Source organism: Syngnathus scovelli, chromosome 14, assembly GCF_024217435.2.
Source record: "Syngnathus scovelli strain Florida chromosome 14, RoL_Ssco_1.2, whole genome shotgun sequence".
Lineage (NCBI taxonomy): Eukaryota > Metazoa > Chordata > Actinopteri > Syngnathiformes > Syngnathidae > Syngnathus > Syngnathus scovelli.
Window position 1 is genome coordinate 11199162 of NC_090860.1, and position 18939 is coordinate 11218100.

The 18939-nt window shown below is 41.2% G+C and overlaps 2 protein-coding genes across 4 annotated transcripts in view; one reads left to right on the forward strand and one right to left on the reverse strand.

Annotated features, from left to right (window-relative positions):
• Positions 1–104: 104 nt before the first annotated feature.
• nipal3 (NIPA like domain containing 3) overlaps positions 105–18939 on the reverse strand; it is a 34569-nt gene continuing 15734 nt past the window's right edge. For 2 of the 3 annotated variants that reach the window (XM_049739537.2, XM_049739536.2), the window contains exons 21-30: positions 2975–3043; positions 2539–2710; positions 2346–2405; positions 2087–2232; positions 1905–2001; positions 1687–1822; positions 1519–1607; positions 1256–1319; positions 1053–1147; positions 105–969 (exon numbers count right to left, since the gene is read on the reverse strand). In XM_049739537.2, the coding sequence (XP_049595494.1) occupies positions 785–969; positions 1053–1147; positions 1256–1319; positions 1519–1607; positions 1687–1822; positions 1905–2001; positions 2087–2232; positions 2346–2405; positions 2539–2710; positions 2975–3043 (1113 nt within the window). In that variant the 3' untranslated portion in view covers positions 105–784. Of the gene's footprint in view, positions 970–1052; positions 1148–1255; positions 1320–1518; positions 1608–1686; positions 1823–1904; positions 2002–2086; positions 2233–2345; positions 2406–2538; positions 2711–2974; positions 3044–3213; positions 3448–18939 lie in introns of those variants that run through there. The other variant, XM_049739538.2, reaches the window with a different exon arrangement.
• grhl3 (grainyhead-like transcription factor 3) lies at positions 12227–18847 on the forward strand. Its single transcript, XM_049739557.1, has 15 exons — positions 12227–12386; positions 13255–13432; positions 13500–13558; positions 13879–14134; positions 14202–14429; positions 14811–14922; positions 14996–15090; positions 15581–15739; positions 15856–15931; positions 16037–16158; positions 16712–16737; positions 16942–17027; positions 17095–17180; positions 17262–17326; positions 18001–18847. Exons 1-15 carry the CDS (start codon positions 12370–12372, stop codon positions 18116–18118), a joined length of 1683 nt encoding a protein of 560 aa, XP_049595514.1. The 5' UTR covers positions 12227–12369; the 3' UTR covers positions 18119–18847.

Consider the following 18939-nt stretch of genomic DNA (forward strand, 5'->3'; position numbering starts at 1 on the left):
ATAAGCATAAATAATTTTTTTAAGGAAAAGGATAAATTTGCTTTCATTTTTTTTGTCATATAGAAAAAAAAAATCCCAAATTATCGTCATCAAGCAGACTTGGATGTGATTGTATTTGTTTTTATTCAGTGTAGAGCTACTCCCTTTTAAGGCACAATAAATACAATAAATTAAAACATTTGCATTGGACCCATTTACACAAAAAAAAAAAAAAGGTATTAATACAACCCCCAAAACAGGAGGTAAAACTGGAGTGAAGCCTGCGCTGGCGGAGACATCTCAAAAGGCAGATTATTTACAGTAAATCGTCAATTTAAAGCAATCGTTGGCTTTAAGGCTTTAGTAGTCTGCATTTCGACGTCTGCTCTAATATTGCCAACGCTACAGGTAGTAAGTTTCAAGCCATATGTCACATTTCTCATTTATAAATCCTGAGCCTTAAAAGTTGTTTTGCTGATCCTGAGCTTGTTTTTTTTCCTTTGTCAAGCTTCCTTGCAGTTAAATAGGCAGGCACAAATACAGTGAAAGCTCCGAAGTCAAGCCCCTCCCACCCCTTTTTTTGTTAATTGGCTAATAGTCCCAACTGTTTTTTTTGTTTTTAATTACAAAAAAGAATAATCAAAATCAATTTACATATTTTAACTTTTTTGTTGCATTTTTTTAACCTTATGGATCTGTGTTGGTCAATTAATTCAAAACACCCAAATAGGAAATTTTCTTCACTTCCAACGGAATGAGTTTGACTTTGGAGGTTTCACCAACCTAAAGATGTAAAAGCTTGTTGCTAATCTTGCTTCCTGGCAGGAGGTCCATTAGATGCCCGCATGGGTCTGAAGCTGGTGGTGGGTTGTTCCGTGTTGACGGGCTGATTAGGAGTCATTCCGTCACTGTTAACCAGAGCGCCGTAAGAGAAACTACCGGTGAAACCAGCCGGGACGTCTGGACCCGTGTTGTGGATGGTCGGTACCCCTGATTGTGGACAACACACCCGATTCAGAATCAGTCACAGCATCGTGTTTGGTTAACATTCCGTCCATGCAATTTTTACACACCGTTACTCATATTCATGGTGACGTAAGGCTCAAAGGTGTTATTCTTCTTCTTGGTTTTGGTGATGAGGAAGACACCCAGGAAGCATGCCGCAATTCTGTATAAGACACAAAGTCTTGAAATTACAAAGGTAGTAAAATATTGTACGTTAAAAATATTTAATGGAACACTGGTATATTCCTGCTGGGTTGTTTTCCAGACTCACCCCAATAAGAACATGCTGATGTGAAGAATGTCTTCATGATTAAATTCCAAGTAAAACACAGCACCTGAAAATAAAAAAATTGATTCAGCGTTTGACAATTCTGTTCTGAAAGCATTTCCAAGCAATTTGACTCAAGGGTGAGAACAAATTTGGCCTGGGGCTTAACAAACATGGTGCTTTCGCCAAACCTGCTTCTTTATCACGTCACCGCCGGCGATGAGTCAACAAAAATATTCACGCAAAACAAACATCACGTGAGTCACCTGCCAAGACGGCTAAGGCGGTGGACAGGATGTAGTTAACACTGGCGATTTGGGATGAGTCGTACAACTTGGAAGCGTCGGAAAGAAAACTGCAAAAAAAAAAAAATAGGGGAAAACATTTGCAATTATTCAGTCCTGATTAATTTCCACTAACTAGTTGCCTCTCACCTGGCTTGAAAGATAATTGTTGACACCATGCACACAAACATCACGGTGAAGATGGGATAGTCAAGCTGCATGGAGCCCTCGAGGGTCAATATCAACATGTGGGACACGGCCTTCACCGAGATGACCGTAATTGAACCTACGCACCACACACACAAACGGATTAAAATGAGGAACTATGCTGTTAAATGATAAGAACTGAACTTTTTTTTTTTTTTTACCTAGCAAAGCAACCAGCAGCAGGATGATAACCAGGGCATTTGCATTTTTCTGTTTATAGAAATATAACAGCAGGCAGAATGTGATGATCTGCAGGACCTGCCCAGAAATAAAAAATAAGACACGATAAATTTGATTTCTATTGTTGGAGAAGAACTCTCATGTAAAGCTATTATGAACTTACCAGATATAAGAGAACAGGCCACCCGACCAGGTGATGCACTACGACTTCGGCTGTCAGTTTTTCATGTGAGTTTGGTCCAAAAGCCACAAAGAGGTACGCCCCTCCAACAGATAAGATGGCGCCGAGAAAGGCCAGCCCGTAGCTCTCTGGAAACATGTCACATTGCATTATCTTGGGAAAATGAACGCAAAGTGCATTGCTGACATTCTTGACAGATAAATTGCAAATTGAAAACACAAACTTCCAATTTTCCACTTACTTGCAAAGTCCTTCGGCTTTGATTTTACGTGCATGAAAATAAAGCCCAAAATGAAGCTTGCTGAAACACAAAAAGCAATGGGCAACATATTATCATCTTTTTCATGCACCATGCAATTCTAAAAAAATAATTATGATATATAAAGAGATTCCATAATATTGTACTTTTAATCCTGTAGTTTTTTTTCACTCACTCAGAAAGGAGACAGCATTGAGGGGTGCTACGAGGCTGAGGGGCCCATAAGCGTATGACACGAAGTTGGCTGCCTCGCCTAAAATACCGAGAAAAAAGCCAAACCACCAAGTTTTGGTGTGGTAGAAAAACTGTGGGTCCTTGGCTCCTATGATGGTCACATGGCCATATTTCTGTCAGCAAAAACAACAAAAACAATTGATCGGCTGTGGTGCACTGAACAGTGCAATGCACATTTGGTAAAATATAGTGCTGATCATGCTGTAATATTTAGTTCCAGACAAAAGTTTGGAAACATCTCCAAATTCCAATGATCTCAATTAAAAGGTCAAGACATTCAAGTAATTATTCATTCCTGATGACGTCAGTCCAGGCCATCAAAATATTAAGATATACAAAATATTAGATATTTAATGTAGCAAAAAGACTCACTGTACCTGAATATTTAAGGAGATGCTGACAAGCACGTTTCCAAATATAGCAAGTAAAGTCCCAATGAGGTTATTCTGCAAAGACAAATGTGTAAATAATAATAGTTTCAGGATTTATAATAGTCCTTACATCGTTAAAAAAAATCACACAGAAAATGTTTACACTGCCAGTAGTATAAAAAATATATTTATTTAATATACATACACATAGTATATATATAGTAATGAAGAAAATAGAACAATACCATGTACGAGTCTTCGTCTGCTCTGCTAACATCCATCCTTTCAGCCTTCGTTGGCGATTCAGCATTTACGAATAAACACTCACACTTACGGTACAAAATTTCATGCTGTTGCTTGTTTCCTCTTTTAAAAACTACAATTTGTTACCGAACGTAGTTGTTATTTTATGCCGAATCGAAGGTGACTTCCGGATTTCAATGACCAGTTTGACAACCATTTCAGGGTGCGTCATATGACGCGAGGTCACGTGACCAAAGTTTATGGTAGTATTGCTTAAAGCCGGTAGATGACGCCATTGTGCTAAAAATGACAGAAACGATCACGGTTCGCAGCAATCTGAACGGCCCCGACATACGACGTTTCGAGAATACGAACAGCGTTTTATACTCACTAATGGATCGTTTTTCTCTCGATGTTTTTTAGTAATGATATGTTTGTGATTACATTAATCAACATTTGATGATTTAAAATTTCTTTTTTCTCATATTTAATCTAAATTGATTATCAAATGATGGTGATGGTGCTCAAGAGCTATTTTGCATAATACATAAGAGCTATTTTGCATCCGAATCACTTTTTTTTTTCTCTTAGGACAATTAAAATTTAAATAATAAAGGCTACTTTTTTTTTTTGCAAGGATTGTTTTTTGGGGGGTGGGCTGGAATGACTATTTTAATATATTTTCCGTAATGACTTTAACCATTAACATAAAAGTGCAGATGTACCTTAAAAATAACCTCAATGTAGTGTCCCACTTATCCGTCCAAAATTCAAATTGATTAATTTAGCATTTACGCAAACGTGAGTCTAACAATAGGTGGCAGGGTGTAAACTCCCTTTTGAATGGAACCTCTGTCCATGAAAGAAGATACTAATCACAATGAGTCATCAAATCCATTTGCCAAGAAATATGGCAAAGGACAGTCGAGTTTCCTTTGGAAAAATAGAAATTCATAGTCTATTTATAAAAGCTGTATTGCCATCGCATTCACAATGCAATTTATTTTATTTCCTCATTCAACTTAGCATAAAACTTACTTTTACAAACCAATGGGACGGGGTTAAACAATTATACTGAACTTATATTAGCACTAAAAATATCTCATTTGAAAATTATGCAATGATGCAGCTAAAAACTTTCAAACAGTTGTGTTTGCATCATGAAGGAATCCTAATTAGTTTTCTTTTGTCTTACTAATAACGCAAAGCATGCTGCAGCTGCAGTAAATGTCCGTGCCCTTTAAATGTTCCTTCGATGCGGCATCGTACCAGAAATTAAACATCAACCGCTTTTTCAGAGTGACAAAGGTGTGTTCCTCGTGTCCTTACCGCATTAGGTCATCTCTGCTTTTAGTGGATGGACCTGTTCCACACACGAGTTGTGGAGGATTTTTCCATTTCGGTTTTTGCACAGTCCACAGAGTGCCACACATGAATCATTTTATGAAAAAAAATGATGCAATTGTGTGATAAAATCAAATATGAGCAATTGTGAGTTTATTTTTTGCTTTGTTATTATTCTGATGCAATTTTCTTATTTATTTTTTTTATTTGCAGCACTACCACAAACCAAAATATAAATGTTTTTCTATTGACCTATACTCAGGCTTTTCCTGACATATTTCTTTTTGGCAGAAAATGTATCTATTTTTTTGTATTATTTTTTTCTTCCTGTCTGCTTTGCCGGAGGCCCTATATTATTTAAATATTTGGGCCCTCTAATCTAAGTAACAATGTGCATTTTTAGCCACGGCATCCTCTAATTTACATTTTTCACCATTAGCGTCTTTTTTTTCCCACCCAAAATGGTGCTATGCACGCTAAAAGTCAAGTGACCCCGGGGGTCAGAAGACCCTATTTCTTGGTGGCGTGTTCCACATCATGCGTGGGCCGCCATCCGCCATCTCCCGAGGAATGCGTGAACGTTAGTGGCAAGCGTGGCAGCCCTACTTAATAACCGCCGGGCCTGTTCTACAAAGCATCTATTTGTAATGACTGAAGAATGTGCATACGTTAGTTCGAGACACGGATTGAAGGGGATCAGTCGTACATGTGGGTGTGCGTGGTGTCGTGCAAAAAGGAAGTCCGGAAGCCCGGCCAAGTTGTTATAAAGTGGCAGTGGAAAAGCAGGATTTTCCGTAACGTGTGCAGACTCGTCAGGAGGACTTTTAACAATGGCTGCACATGTTAATGACAAGGTGCCATAAAATATGACGGATTGCATGGTTGAAAAAGATTCATCAACTCGTTCCATATGATAGTTCTTTTTTCAACTTTACACAAGTCAGTAAAAAACTGTTTGCATCTAATTCCACCTTTTGGTCCACTGGCTGATTGAATCCAATTAAAACTCATTTTTAAAGTCCTTCTTACTTACTGATTTATATAATTAAGCTAAAATGGTCATTATTTCAGATTCAGCAACTCCAAGTAGATACAATTTTCTACGCAACAAAAATAAGTTGATTAAAAACTTGAATAATTACATTAAATATGAATTCAGTTTCATATTGCATCATATTTTGAATCACATGACCATGGGAAAAGAAATACATTTTATGAAGTCTATTTTTAGCAATTTGAAAAAAGCATTTCATGTCTTGATCCAAATTAGAATTGTTCTGCCCTGAGGGAGTTATTTATTTTATCAATGTGTCAATCAGCCAATGAAAGGACGATGACTTGTCAGTGAACCGCATTCAACTTTTGGGAAAGTACACAAGCATTTCTGAGCAAAGCACCGAAACATCTGACGATAATCACTTGGCAACAAACGCGTGTTAATCGTACCTCCCATGGGCCCGCATTGCCGTCAATGTTGTGTGTGTGCTCTCATTTAGGGATTTTTATTGTATTTTTTTTGCTTCAGGGATTTTGACAAGAAGCACTTGCAAGTGACATTTGTGAATAACTCAAATACATTTCACATTGCGTGTAGTCTTTACGAGCGTTATACAACCAGGAAACATAATATGTACAACATACTAATCTGGTTGACGTTATGCATAGTTCGAACGTTAGCACTGTTGTTGAATGTGTGTGTTGGGGATTCAAAATTAAACACAACTATGCGGTACTTAAAAAGTAACAATTGTATTGTACTTAAGAGAATTGCAAACAAGCTTCATGCATCGTTCTGAATATATTTGATTGTAGTTTGTGTTTTAAATGTTTGTTTTGAATCTGATGAGCTAGCATACTTGTATACTTGGAGAATCAAGTCCAAACATTCATTAAATCTTTTAAAAGGTCATGAAAGATGATGAATAATATTAATAATATTCAAATTAATAATATTAACCCCAATTATTACAGCCAAGACACAAATAAGGCATGACTGATGGCAAATGATGCTATGTTAGCGGGGCTAGCCTTTCAATATGTCCGCCAGCTTTGCATTGTGGGAAATGTAGAAAGTCTATACTTTTTGGCAATATAGGAATATAATTTTATGGAGCAAATTTTAGTTGTAATTATAAGTCATTGCCTGACTTCTGTGTTTTTTTTGTGTGTGTCTCGGGTTCGTATTTTGATCCATTTATCTGTTCGTTTTTGTGCGAGACAAAATAGCAACACCAAGTGCTGAAATCTGAGCAAGAGAGTTTAGGAGAAGCGAGTGGAACAAAAGACTGTTTAATTTTCTCTCCCCCCCCTTCATATTTTCAGCACCCTGCAATCAGCGCATCTTGTTAGCTTTGGATTCAGGTTAGACTTGTTGCAGGAGACAACTCCCTCCTCTCCTCCACCTCTTCCTCCTCCCTCCTGATCTGCTCCTTCTCACATCACCTCCACTCATGCGTTCGCACTTCTGGCACCATTTGCATTTCTCTAAACGGGTGACACGCAGCATTTGTCTTCAAGGCGTGCGTGATGAGCCTTCGTCTCCCCCCCTTCCTCCTCCCTCCCTCCTTCCCTCCCTCCCTTCTACTGATGTGTGCATTCTCTTTCAAGACAATTGCAGGTGCACAGGTGCCGTCAGGGCTCAACATTTTTTTCTTTGAGTAGCAACTGTCTAATTTTGAAGAGCCATTTTTTTTTAAAAGGTTGACCTGAAGCGACAATAAAATTACGACAATATAACGTAGGAGTCAACTGAATAGGTTGCAGCTGCAGAATATTTTTGGATCTTACTGAAATTAAGTATCCCGATGAAGTCTATTTTTGGCAATTGTGAATACAAAAAAGGAAAGAAAAATGAACGACCAAATTTTTAATACAATGACCCAATTTTACATTGAGCATTGTAGCAAACTGTATTCTATTATTTTTTTTACAGAATTTTCAGAGGCAATGTCAAAAATAATTTCACATTTTTCATCCCAAAAATCTCTGCTCACCCTCAATGACGCACTCATTCAATCTAGCAGAATCACATAATAAAATAAAATAAAATTAAATAAAATAAAATAAAATAAAAAGCTCTCAGCTCTTCAATTCAAACATGCCCTGCTGCAACCCTTGAGCAGGGCACGCCACGATTCTTCAGCAGGATTATGGAGAAAAGGAGTGTGCGGTTCTTCTAATTCCCTGGCGAGTTGGGACTTGTAGACTGAAACTGGGCACGAGTCAGAGAAAGCAAAAGGGAGGGAGTGGAAGGCTCTTCTAGGTTATGCGCAAGTATCACACGTGGATGTTTCAAGTTTTTTTTTCCCTTTCTTCCACTGTGAGAATCATTTAAAATTGTTCAGAGAATAGAATTGTTCTGTTTGACCCTAAGAGACACTTAGATTTAAAAAAAAAATATTATTCTATAATTTTATTATATATATATATATATATATATATATATATATATATATATATATATATATATATATATATATATATATATATATATATATATATATATGTTTCAAAGTGGGAAAAAAGAAAGAACATCATGCGGTGAGACAAAATAAAATTGCCAGCGTGCACATGATGGGCACGCCTGCAAAAGTGTCGAGACATTGTGGTGGTCTGAACACGTTCCAGGATTTCTATTTGACGTGATGAAGCAACAATCCTGGAAAGCTCGCCTCCTCCACTATCCCACGGGAACATCCGCGGAGGAGCACGGATGGAGAGAGGATGGTGGATGAGGAAAAGGAGGAGGGAAGTGAAGGGGGGGGGGGTGCAATTGGAGAGGTGATTGAGGTTGAAGAAGAAAAAAGATGTTTATCGTGGAGATTCACTGCCTGCCTCATTGACGTGCGATAAATGTTTTCCCAGAAAGATATCCTTGAAGCTACCCTCATCATCCTTGGATCACACTTAAGTCTGACTTAAAATCACTCGCTTGATTAACAAGTACATTAAGGACCTCAAACGTGTCCAGAGTGACCTTTTGACCCTTGACAATCACCGTATTTTGCTTTTCCGAGTCTTTAAGCCCCAAATGAAATTGAAATAGCGACTTCCGGCGTGTCCCACTGTGTTGCCATAGCGCCTTGAGGAGAATATGAGCTGCAATGTATCCGCCGAAGACCCACACGGCCCGCATGCGGTTTTACTGCCCGGAAGAAATTGTATCCAAAACATTATCCTCGTTTTTTTTCTGCAGGTCACAGAGGACTCGAGGAAACGAGCACTTACTGTAGCATGTCAGGTTGCATGATAGCTACTATATTATATTTACATATATATGATACAATAACGGGCGGCTCGGTGGCGCACTGGGTAGCACGTCCGCCTCACAGTTAGGAGGGTGCGGGTTCGATTCCACCTCCGGCCCTCCCTGTGCGGAGTTTGCATGTTCTCCCCGAGCCCGCGTGGGTTTTCTCCGGGCACTCCGGTTTCCTCCCACATCCCAAAAACATGCTTGGTAGGCCGATTGATCACTCCAAAATTGTCCCTAGGTGTGAGTGCGAGTGCGAATGGTTGTTTGTCTCTGTGTGCCCTGCAATTGGCTGGCAACTGGTTCAGGGTGTCCCCCGCCTACTGCCCGATGACAGCTGGGATAGGCTCCAGCACGCCCGCGACCCCCGTGGGGACTAAGCGGTTCAGAAAATGGATGGATGGATGGATGATACAATAACATGTTTTTTTTTAAATGCTGTTTTAAATCACTGCTGTTTTAAGACTAAGAAAACACTGTCTTGGTATGAGCGTTTGTGTGCTTAGTGTGTTATTGTTTGTTTTTCCAAAATGAAGTCACAGTGCATAACTTTTGTATGAAATCATTCAGAATTGATATTTATTTATTTTTGTGTTTCAGCTGTTGCGTCATTATTAACTTGAATTGAAACCCCGCTGTGCAGAATTGTTTGTTAGCATTAAGCTAGCAGATTTTCTGAATGCAAAGTTATACGGTTTGATTCAATGCAAAGCCCAAAATTGAGTTTGTTTTATGTTTAGTTTTCCAAGAATCTTCAAGTACGAGTAGCAATAAATAACTTATTTTTGAAGAAGCGACATGATTAAAGTAATTATGCATTATATTTCCGAAAGCTCATTAGCTTTAGCAGCTAAGCGTTTCGTTTAACCACGCTAGTGGCCTGCAGGGCTAAGTGGAATGAAACCAGATTTGCAAATGAGCTCAACCACTGCTATCTCTCTGTTTGGGTGGAACAACAGTCAGCTTCCCTGACAAAGAGAAATGCGTCGGTATATTTACGACTTGGTCTCACAAACCGCACACATGCCTGCGTTTTACCGTTTGGCACGAGTGTCTTTTGCGCTAACAAAAGAAACTCTTTTTTTTTCCGCCTTGTGAATGGATAAATAGTATATCAGTGACGACATCACTGACTATGTTTGGCTGATGAAACAAAGATGTGAACAAAGAACTACATTATCGCTTGTTTTTATCGCTTTGTGTGTGTCCGCTGCACATATTGTTTTTGGTGTGACTGATGACCTCTGTGTTAGTGCGTGTTATTTATCACGCAATGTGATCCGAGCGGCGCTTTTTGATCCACTTATGATAGAGTTATAAAAAAAGTGCACTATTGAAATGAAAAATTTCAGGAAGGAAAGTTTTAAACCTGTACACTGTTTCCTTGTAGATGATTCAAAAGTGTTTCCTTAAATAATAATTAATGGATTGAGCTAAATTTAAATTATTGATGTGAAAATATAATTGGTGATTTTACTTTTCACTTGATTTAGATTTTTATGGATTTAGTTTCATACAACTTTGCATTCTAATTATTTTTTTATCATGCATACCCAATTTGCATATTGATGTTGCAAAGATTTGGGGTAATTTCTTCCCGGACATCGCACGCATATGCTTTGTCAACGGCTGCCCTCAGGCACAGCTCAGAGAAGCGTGTTAAGCAACGTTAGCATCATTTTCTCTGACGCAGCTTTCCCCTGCCTGGGGCGAGCCGTGACCTGAGCTGCGGTCGACGCCAATAAAGAATTCGGGCACTTAAACTTTGAAGTGGTCCTATATAGACCAAACAATGTCTTGGTTGGGAAACCCGTTTTTTATTTGTTTATTTAAAACCTTTGAGGACCATCCTAAATTTATATTTGGATATTTGGAGAAATCTCACTTGTCTATTTTGAGCAGACCCACAAAAAACTTACTTAAAACAAACAAACATTTTGGCTTGATCTAGCTATAATAGGTTCAAGTAGGTTAAGCGGCTCTGAAACAAGTGTCACATTGCAAAATAAAATTTGGCAGGCTTTTTTTTCCATGAGTAAACCCACAAAAAAAAAATAAGAGAAAATCTGTTTTGCTTTAAAATGGGGCCTTCCTCTATCTATAATGATCTGTCACTTTGGGGCAATGTAGAGTTTCTGGGAGTGGTTCCTGGTGCCGAGGGGTAGGGACATTGAGGGTTAGGGTAGAGGTGGCTGGGGGGTGATGGTGGTGGTGGGGGGGGGTGCCTTGGAGACTCACTGCTGTCTGACCAAACATGACTTTTTTTTTTTTTTTTTTTATGGACGGGAATATGTAAAAGAAAGTTTTACTTTCCTACCATGTGGTGCACCATTGCACAAGCAGCCTCTTTTAAGAAGCGAAAGGAAGAGTAGGAAAGGGGGGGGGTCAAGGAGAGGTGTTGAGAGAAGCCCTTCTCTGTGGCGATGGCGCGTAAGCACCATCATGACAACGTCTGTTTGTGTGCCGCCATGCTCGGCTGAATGCACACCCACACCCATGCGCACACACACAAACACACACACATATGCATACAGGATATATACTGAACCGATGCATGGCCGTGATTTCTCACTGCAGATGCGAGTTTCAACGAAAAATAAAACTCGTATCTACTCGTCCATCTTTAACAACTTTCACACACTCGGAAATGAAAGCAAAACAGATTATGAAACACTACATAGGTATTTGACCTTGAATTACTAAATGTGTATGATTTCCTATTGGAGAAAAATATTGACAGATAAAGAATTTGTAAAATATTAAAAAAAAAAAAGTCACATTTGTTGTATCCCACAAATATAGTTTTTCCAGACACCCTAAATTTAGAAGACTTAATTTTAAGTCTCCATTACAAAAGTGTCATGGAGAAAATGACAGGGAGGAACTTTTAAGTGTTAAACCGAATAAAGGGAAAGTCGTTGACGCCTTTTGCTGCTCGAACTTCACAATACATCGCTCATGCATCAGAAAGGATTTTAATCAAGTTGCTTTCAATAATTAGCATGAAAGAATGAAGGTGTGCCGGGCAGGGATAAGGAGGAGGCTTCCTTCTATTACAATTTGATTTTGAGCCAATGCCAGTGTGAGTGTCTAAAAAAAAATAGTGAGAAATCCTTTGCTCCAACAAAAACATTTTTTTGCATGCTTTAAAACATTTTGGAAAAATTTAAAATTGCCCTTAAAGCATCGATGACAGCCAACCAATAAAACGTCAGTATGAAACTGCAAAGGTGATTAACATTTGAAAGGCGCTTCCCAATCTCGCCCCGTTGCTGACATTCAGAGCACCTCAGATTGTCTTGCAAAGTGCTGCACATGCAAAGGCAGTTTCTCTATCTTTGGTCTGGAGGGGGTTAATAATCTTACACCTGTCCTATCCGACACCTGTTTCAAGAATTTCGACCAATGGGAGGAGAGCAGAGGAAGGCTGCCGCTGGTATAAATGAAATGTGGGCTGCGTCAGGAGGCAATCAAAACATTCAAGTCACTCGAGGCTCTTGTCATCCCAAAAAGTCAATCACAACGAACTTAAAGGAATCTATTCCAGCTCACCTGGACTGGAGACATGACCAAAGAGACTGAGTAAGTCCTGTTTCGATATTTTAAAATGATATGTTTTGGATCCCATGCTGCCACCCCTCCCCTATCTGCAACGAGACCCCCATGTGAAAGACGCTTGACTTAAAAGAGGGGTGTTGGTTTTTTTTTTAGCTGGGAAAACTGATATGGATATTATGGGATGGTTGGGTCTGCGCTTTTCGTACTAACCTAGAGGCCACGGTGCACAAAAGAAGAGCGGGAAATAGGAATCTCCTCTGAAGGTGTTGGATGGAGACACTGGGCAATGACTGCATGTTGAATTACATAAAGGGGAAACCCAAGAAGCCCCCCTCCCACTCTTTAGTGTCCGTGGAGGTTTTTGCAGTGGTTAAATGGTGGTTTGCAAGTCGGGAACAGGTGCAATTGAGATGCATGGAGATGCAGAACCTTCAAAGCTTCGCTCTTTAGCTGCCGTCAACACGCTTGATGAAGTGTTTATCCAAGGTAAACCTTCATTTGATTAGCGAACGGCAGGATATTTATCCGACGTCGCGCTCGGTCTCTCCAAACAAATCCAATCCTCTAAATCCTGAGTTTGGATTGCAGGTGAAAACCGCAAGCATCTCTTTTAAGAGTTCGACAAATAAAGAATGTTTGTGTAGGATTGAAGAATGCGCTTTGGTCTGCTTTCACTGGAAACCGCAAAGTACAACATGCGGGGATGTTTTGTCAATGAGGTGGAGAGGGAGGTGTCGGTGGGTGGTCTTGCGGCTTTTCAGACACTTGTCGGATGTTACTCAGCTCTGCGGTTTTGCAATCGAAACCTTACGCAGCTCAGGGGCGAGACTGTGCGTTGCCCCCGGGGGCTCAGCTACCGTGTGTCATTAAAAATATGGCTTCTTCCTCGCAGAACTCTGGGAGTGGTCTTTCAGAGCGAGAACTTCAACTATAACCGCTACAACACAAACTACACCATGGAGTCCTGGCCCTATATGGATAGTCCCATGCCCGAGGAGAACCTGGCCAAACCCAGACTCCACCCAGGAGACGACCTGGCGGCTATAACTATGCTTTACGAACAGTGCAAGGTAAAACACACAAAAAATTCATTCCAGAATCTTCATCTTCAACATTTTTGTCATTTTAACCCTCCAGAAGGACCAGAAAGTTCCTGCCTGCAGTCGAAACAGTAGCATCTTCAAACCGACAGAAAGGTAAAAAAAAAGAGGGTGAGAGGTAATCCTCAAGTCAAACACGGTCCGAACTCAAATCCATCATCAGCTTTGCCTTGCTTAAAGAGTTACGCAACACTTGAGTAGACAATGGCGCTCCCCTCCTTGTGTCCCCACTGAGCCCCTTACCCTCCAGTGTTCCCCTTCAACATGTTAAACACCCCACGGAGAAACTCAAACAAGAACTGGATTAAGATACAAATAGTACCCACCCCTGACTCACAACTCTTTGCAGAAACCGATGAAGTGCTACTAAGCTAACAGCTAGCATCTTGAACCAACTGCTGTCTCTCCCCTTGCAGGACTCCAAGCAATGATCTCATCTCACTGGAAACATCCGGCAACGTCATGAAGATCCTTTCAGAGAACGTCCCCACCAGCTACTCCCTTGAGGTCTTAGGATCCAAGCAGAACGCCTCGCTGCCCCCCAACGCCGACACCTACGCCACCCTGACCAGCGTGGCGGCCGACACCGACAAACAGGAGCTCAATATCATCTTCGACTCTTTGCTGCAGAAGTGGCCCGAGAGTAGCGCGTTCCCCGACCCCAACGCGGAGGTAGACCTCACGACCCCCTAAAGATTTCCTTTGCAGTCTCTAACATGATTTTATATCTCGTTCTTAGACTCTTACATACAACGACCCCTACTCCAGTCCCGTCTACTCGGGTTCCTACTCCGGCTCTCCACCTGAGACCTACAGAAGCGAGTTCCAATTTTCCCTGGGTGCCCCCGCGGCCTCCTCTTTCAAATCCAGCGAGTTACCCATGGTCTACCTGAATAAGGGGCAGTTCTACCCCATCACTCTTCAGGGAGTGGACAACAACACCTGCGTAACTACAACCAAAGTCAAGGTAAAAGGACAAATTGTTCCCAAATAAGTGTCCCTCCCAAGGAACCGGCTCTTGGGTGACTAATTACCGACTCACACTAGGCCAAGACAACTCGTGACATTTATGCCGCTACATTTACGTGAGGTAACGTGTGTGCAAAAATAACACTAACAAAGCTTAGGAGAAAAGGAAGGTGTGGTATTTTTTTTGGTTGTAAAACATACGGTGACAATCTTTTCTTTGTCAAGCACGTACGTGGAGATGAATATACAGAATCTCGCGGCGAGTCAAAGTAAATAAACCGTGACAAAGGCGTTGGGGTGACGAATGATTTCGCCATCCAGCAGACATTAGATTCTCCGCTCACGTGTTTTTCTTTCCTATTGTTTGCTCCTACGCTAGACGGTGGTGATGGCCGTGTTTGAGAATGACAAAACGGCAGAAATGCAGCTTCGCTTTTGGAACCACTGGCATGCGCGTCAGCCGACAGTCAAACAACGGGTCATTGACATTGGTAGGTTGACTACCAAAACAAATAAACAAATACTCATTAAGCCTCACCTCACTTTTTTCATATTGTTTTATAGCGGACTACAAAGAGGTGTTCACTGGCATTAGCAACATTGAGGAGGTTGCCTTCAACGCCCTCTCCTTCGTTTGGAATCCCCATGAAGAAGCCAAGGTAAAAAAACAAAAATAAAAAAAAAACACAAAGTGCGGAAAGGTGAAAGATTTAGAAGTGGGGGGGGGGGAAAGAAAGACAGGAGGAGTGGCTGAGGAGGGAGGGTAAGAATCCAAGAAATGCGTTTTGGCCCCGAGGCACTGTCATGGCCGCAAAGGGCCAATCCTCATTTCCCTGTGGCCCAAAGGTGCTCAAGGTGCGGCTGCGGGTGAAAAACCTGCTGCGTGTCGAGCGAATCAGGAAGACAAGACGATATTCCCGAGTTATACAAGCAAAAAAAAAAAAGAAAATGTGTGAGTAACTCTGATTGACTCCTACCCTGGGAGATAAAATAAAATAAAATAAAATAAAATAAAATAAAATAAACACGTGGATCAGATGACCAATCAAAATAATCCAGAGGCCTCAAACCTGCCATCAACCCCCCCCCCCAGCAAGATACAATGAAGCCAAAAATTAAAGCTAACGCAAAAATGTTTTTTCCCTGCAGGTGTTTATCGGCATTAACTCGCTAAGCACCGACTTTTCATCGCAAAAAGGCGTGAAGGGCCTCCCTCTCAACCTGCAGATCGACACGTACGACTTCAGCTCCGGGAACAATCAGCTCATACACAGAGCCGCCTGCCAAGTCAAGATTTTCTGCGATAAGGTATCTTGTCACATTCAAGATAAAGTGTATAGCTTCACTTCCGACTGCCCCAATTTATGAAATTGTAAAAATTTGCACCTTTAAGATCATTTTTCTGTTCTTTGTCGTATCTTCAGGGAGCTGAGAGGAAGATGCGTGATGAGGAGAGGAAGAGGACCAAGAGGAGGGGCAAAACGAGCAATGATGCCAATGGTGAGTGTTGCTAATCGTTAGCCTCCAGCTAACCCTATTAAGGACAAGCATGATAAAAACCTAGCCTCACAAATCAAATTGTGATTTTTTTTTTTTTTCTTTCAGCCAAGTCTTTAGTGAGCAGCTCAATGGGCTCCGACTGCACTTTCTTCCAAACTGTGGATGACCGCATCACCCAGCCGGTCCTCTTCATCCCAGAAGCACATCTGTCCAGTTTACAGCGCATGGTAGGCTTCCCGACTGGATTTCTTGAATGAATCAAAGTTACCTCCCCTTTGGAGTGAGTCATCTTCCCGACTCAGGCACGAGAGGGAAAAAAGTGTGGGAAAGTATGCGGTGGGAAAAGTCGGTGTGGGAAAAGGGAGGGGATAGTGAAAGTGAGGTGAGCTAATTGTAGTCGAAACCAGGCGCAAGTCGCTGCAGAGCCGATGTGGGCCTTCACACCTGGCACATCAGCACCTCGCAAGACCCGTGCACCACCCTCATCTTATTTCTCACACACGACGGCGCTGTTCGGACAAGTCGGCGTTCCCACACTGACTCGTTTGTTTATGCATTATCGTGACTTCTAAAACCTCGGAGGCATTAATAGCAGCATCTTCAGACAAATCAGCGAGCAGCGTCTGGTCTTTGTTTTCTCGTTGAGCGTGGAGGTTATGGGAAACGAAGTCTTGCGGTGATAACATTCCTTTGGGTGCGCATTACAAAAGAGGGGAGGGAGGATATGAAGCAATGTTTTTATCAGACGTCTAATCAGATCTTTGTGTCCTATTTTTGCAGGCCACGCCTATGGATGAGAGCGAAAGGTGAGCGTGGAAAAAAGTTACTATCTTTCAGATGCCCCCTCAAAACACAAATAAAAATATCTTGTCACTGCCAGCTCAGTTCAATTAGATATTTGACGTCAACGGTAGTGAAGGAGATAATCATATTTATTTTTCCTGATTTCAAGTAACTTGTTGCACCCCGATATGCGAATCCCTTGAGTAACATATTTTGTTTTTCTTCAGAACTTCTATGAAGAGGTTGTACTCGGACAGAGAGCAGAGCAGTTCTCCGCCTAGCAAGCAAGTCCGCAGAGATGAATCCCAAAGAGGTAAGCAAACTAAATTTGACGGTTATCAAGCCAACAAGTCTTTACGTTTGAATTTCTTTCCCAAAAGTTCTGCTGTACGTGAGGAGAGCCACCGAAGAGGTTTTCGACGCCCTCATGCTAAGCACGCCAACGGTGTCGGGCCTACGAGAAGCTGTGAGTACATTTGGATTATCGTGAATTTACCGAATGTCGTATTGGCTTTCGGAAGACACTGAACTCTTCTTCCGTCGTCAGATTTCAGAAAAGTACGGCATGCAAGAAGACACCATTGGGAAAATCTACAAGAAATGCAAACGAGGGTGAGCAGCCTTTTGTGTTTTTTTTTTTTTGCTCGACTCCACGATGAGTTCCTTTACGGAATCTCAAGCCGGCAGACCGGCTCGGTCGGTTGTTCGGTTTGGCCCGGCCTCAAGGAATGTGTTAATTGCGACTCCCCCCCCTTAAGGAAAAAACTATGACTATGGAAGGATATAAATATTACAAAAGTCCTGCAGATGAGTCACGCCGATTGTTATCTTTTCCATTATCCCGCGAATCGGGCCGTTTTTTCCACTGTTGTAATACGATTTAACAAACGCAACCGTCCCAACTAAAAAAAGAACTCGTTAAAGAATAAATAATTGCGTACGGTTTGAGAAAAGACAGACGGCCTCCCTTCTTGTTTTCCCTGCCACTTGTCACCGCGGGGCCCAGAAGCCAAGCTAACAGGTTAAGTTACATTCTCCAACAATTCCCCTCCCTCTTCGTCTCTAGCCTACAGGCGAAGCGCATGAGCACACCGCTAATTCTCTCATTATAGTCTTTAAAGGGGTTGCAGGTGAAGGTTGAGTCAGGGAAGGACCGACGATTTCCGAGACGAGGCTAAAGGGACAGTACGCGATTGCGTGTTATCGACGTGGGCCGATTGCGCGACCTACTTTCATAATGTGCAAACAAATGTTTGATTTGTGCAACAATTATTGTTTCCGTGCAGAATTTACGTCAATATGGACGACGTCATCATCGAACACTACACCAATCAGTCCGCTTTCCTCATCGAGATATCCGAAGTGGTCAGCGGTCGATTCCAGGTGACTCTCATCGAAGTATGATGACGCCATTGTGGCTACGTTCTTAAAGCACTACGCCATCAGAACAAAACAAAGCCAGCCGGCCATGGACTGACCGTAACAATTTCAGACGTAAATATCTCCATTTTGTAAATAATGCTACCCCCCCCCCTCCCCCCCAAAAGCAATTATGATGTCATACTTGTACATATGAGTTTGTAATGTAAATAAGTTTTATTATGTTTTATGAACTACAATTTTTTTTTTTTACAATTCAATGTATTTCAGATGAACTTAATTTGCAGGGCGCTCCGACAAATAGCATTAGCAGGATGCTAGCGGCGTTCCTTTTAAATATACCTGTCGCCAAGGCTTTGTAATTCTTTTTTATTTTAATCAGGTAAAAAACAAAAAGCCTGCTGATTATGTTTCCTAACTGCCGCCACCTCGTAGGTTTCCTGTTAGTTTCACCACAAATTAATTCAGAAACAAACGTCACACATTTCCCTCCGTCAAACCATACGCAGAGTTAGTATTGCTCATCGATTAGCCCCGAAACTGTGGACATTTCCCGTTTGTTTGATGGAGACACTACAAGTCATAGTATGAATGTAATGTGAATGTTTGTGTGTGAGTTTTTTTTTTTTTTGTGCTTCCTTGTAAGTTACGCATCATTTCAAAGCGAACATAATATTTCATCGTATAAGCAAAATTGTTGCATTGGTCATATCTTGCCAATTATTTTGTAAGAAAATAAACAACTGTATGAGATGTTTTGTTTGGCCTGTTTTCCTGCCGCCTCACCTTCCCCCCGACTCACTAATGGGGAGAGAGAGAGAAGACGGCTCTCTCGTCTCCCCCCC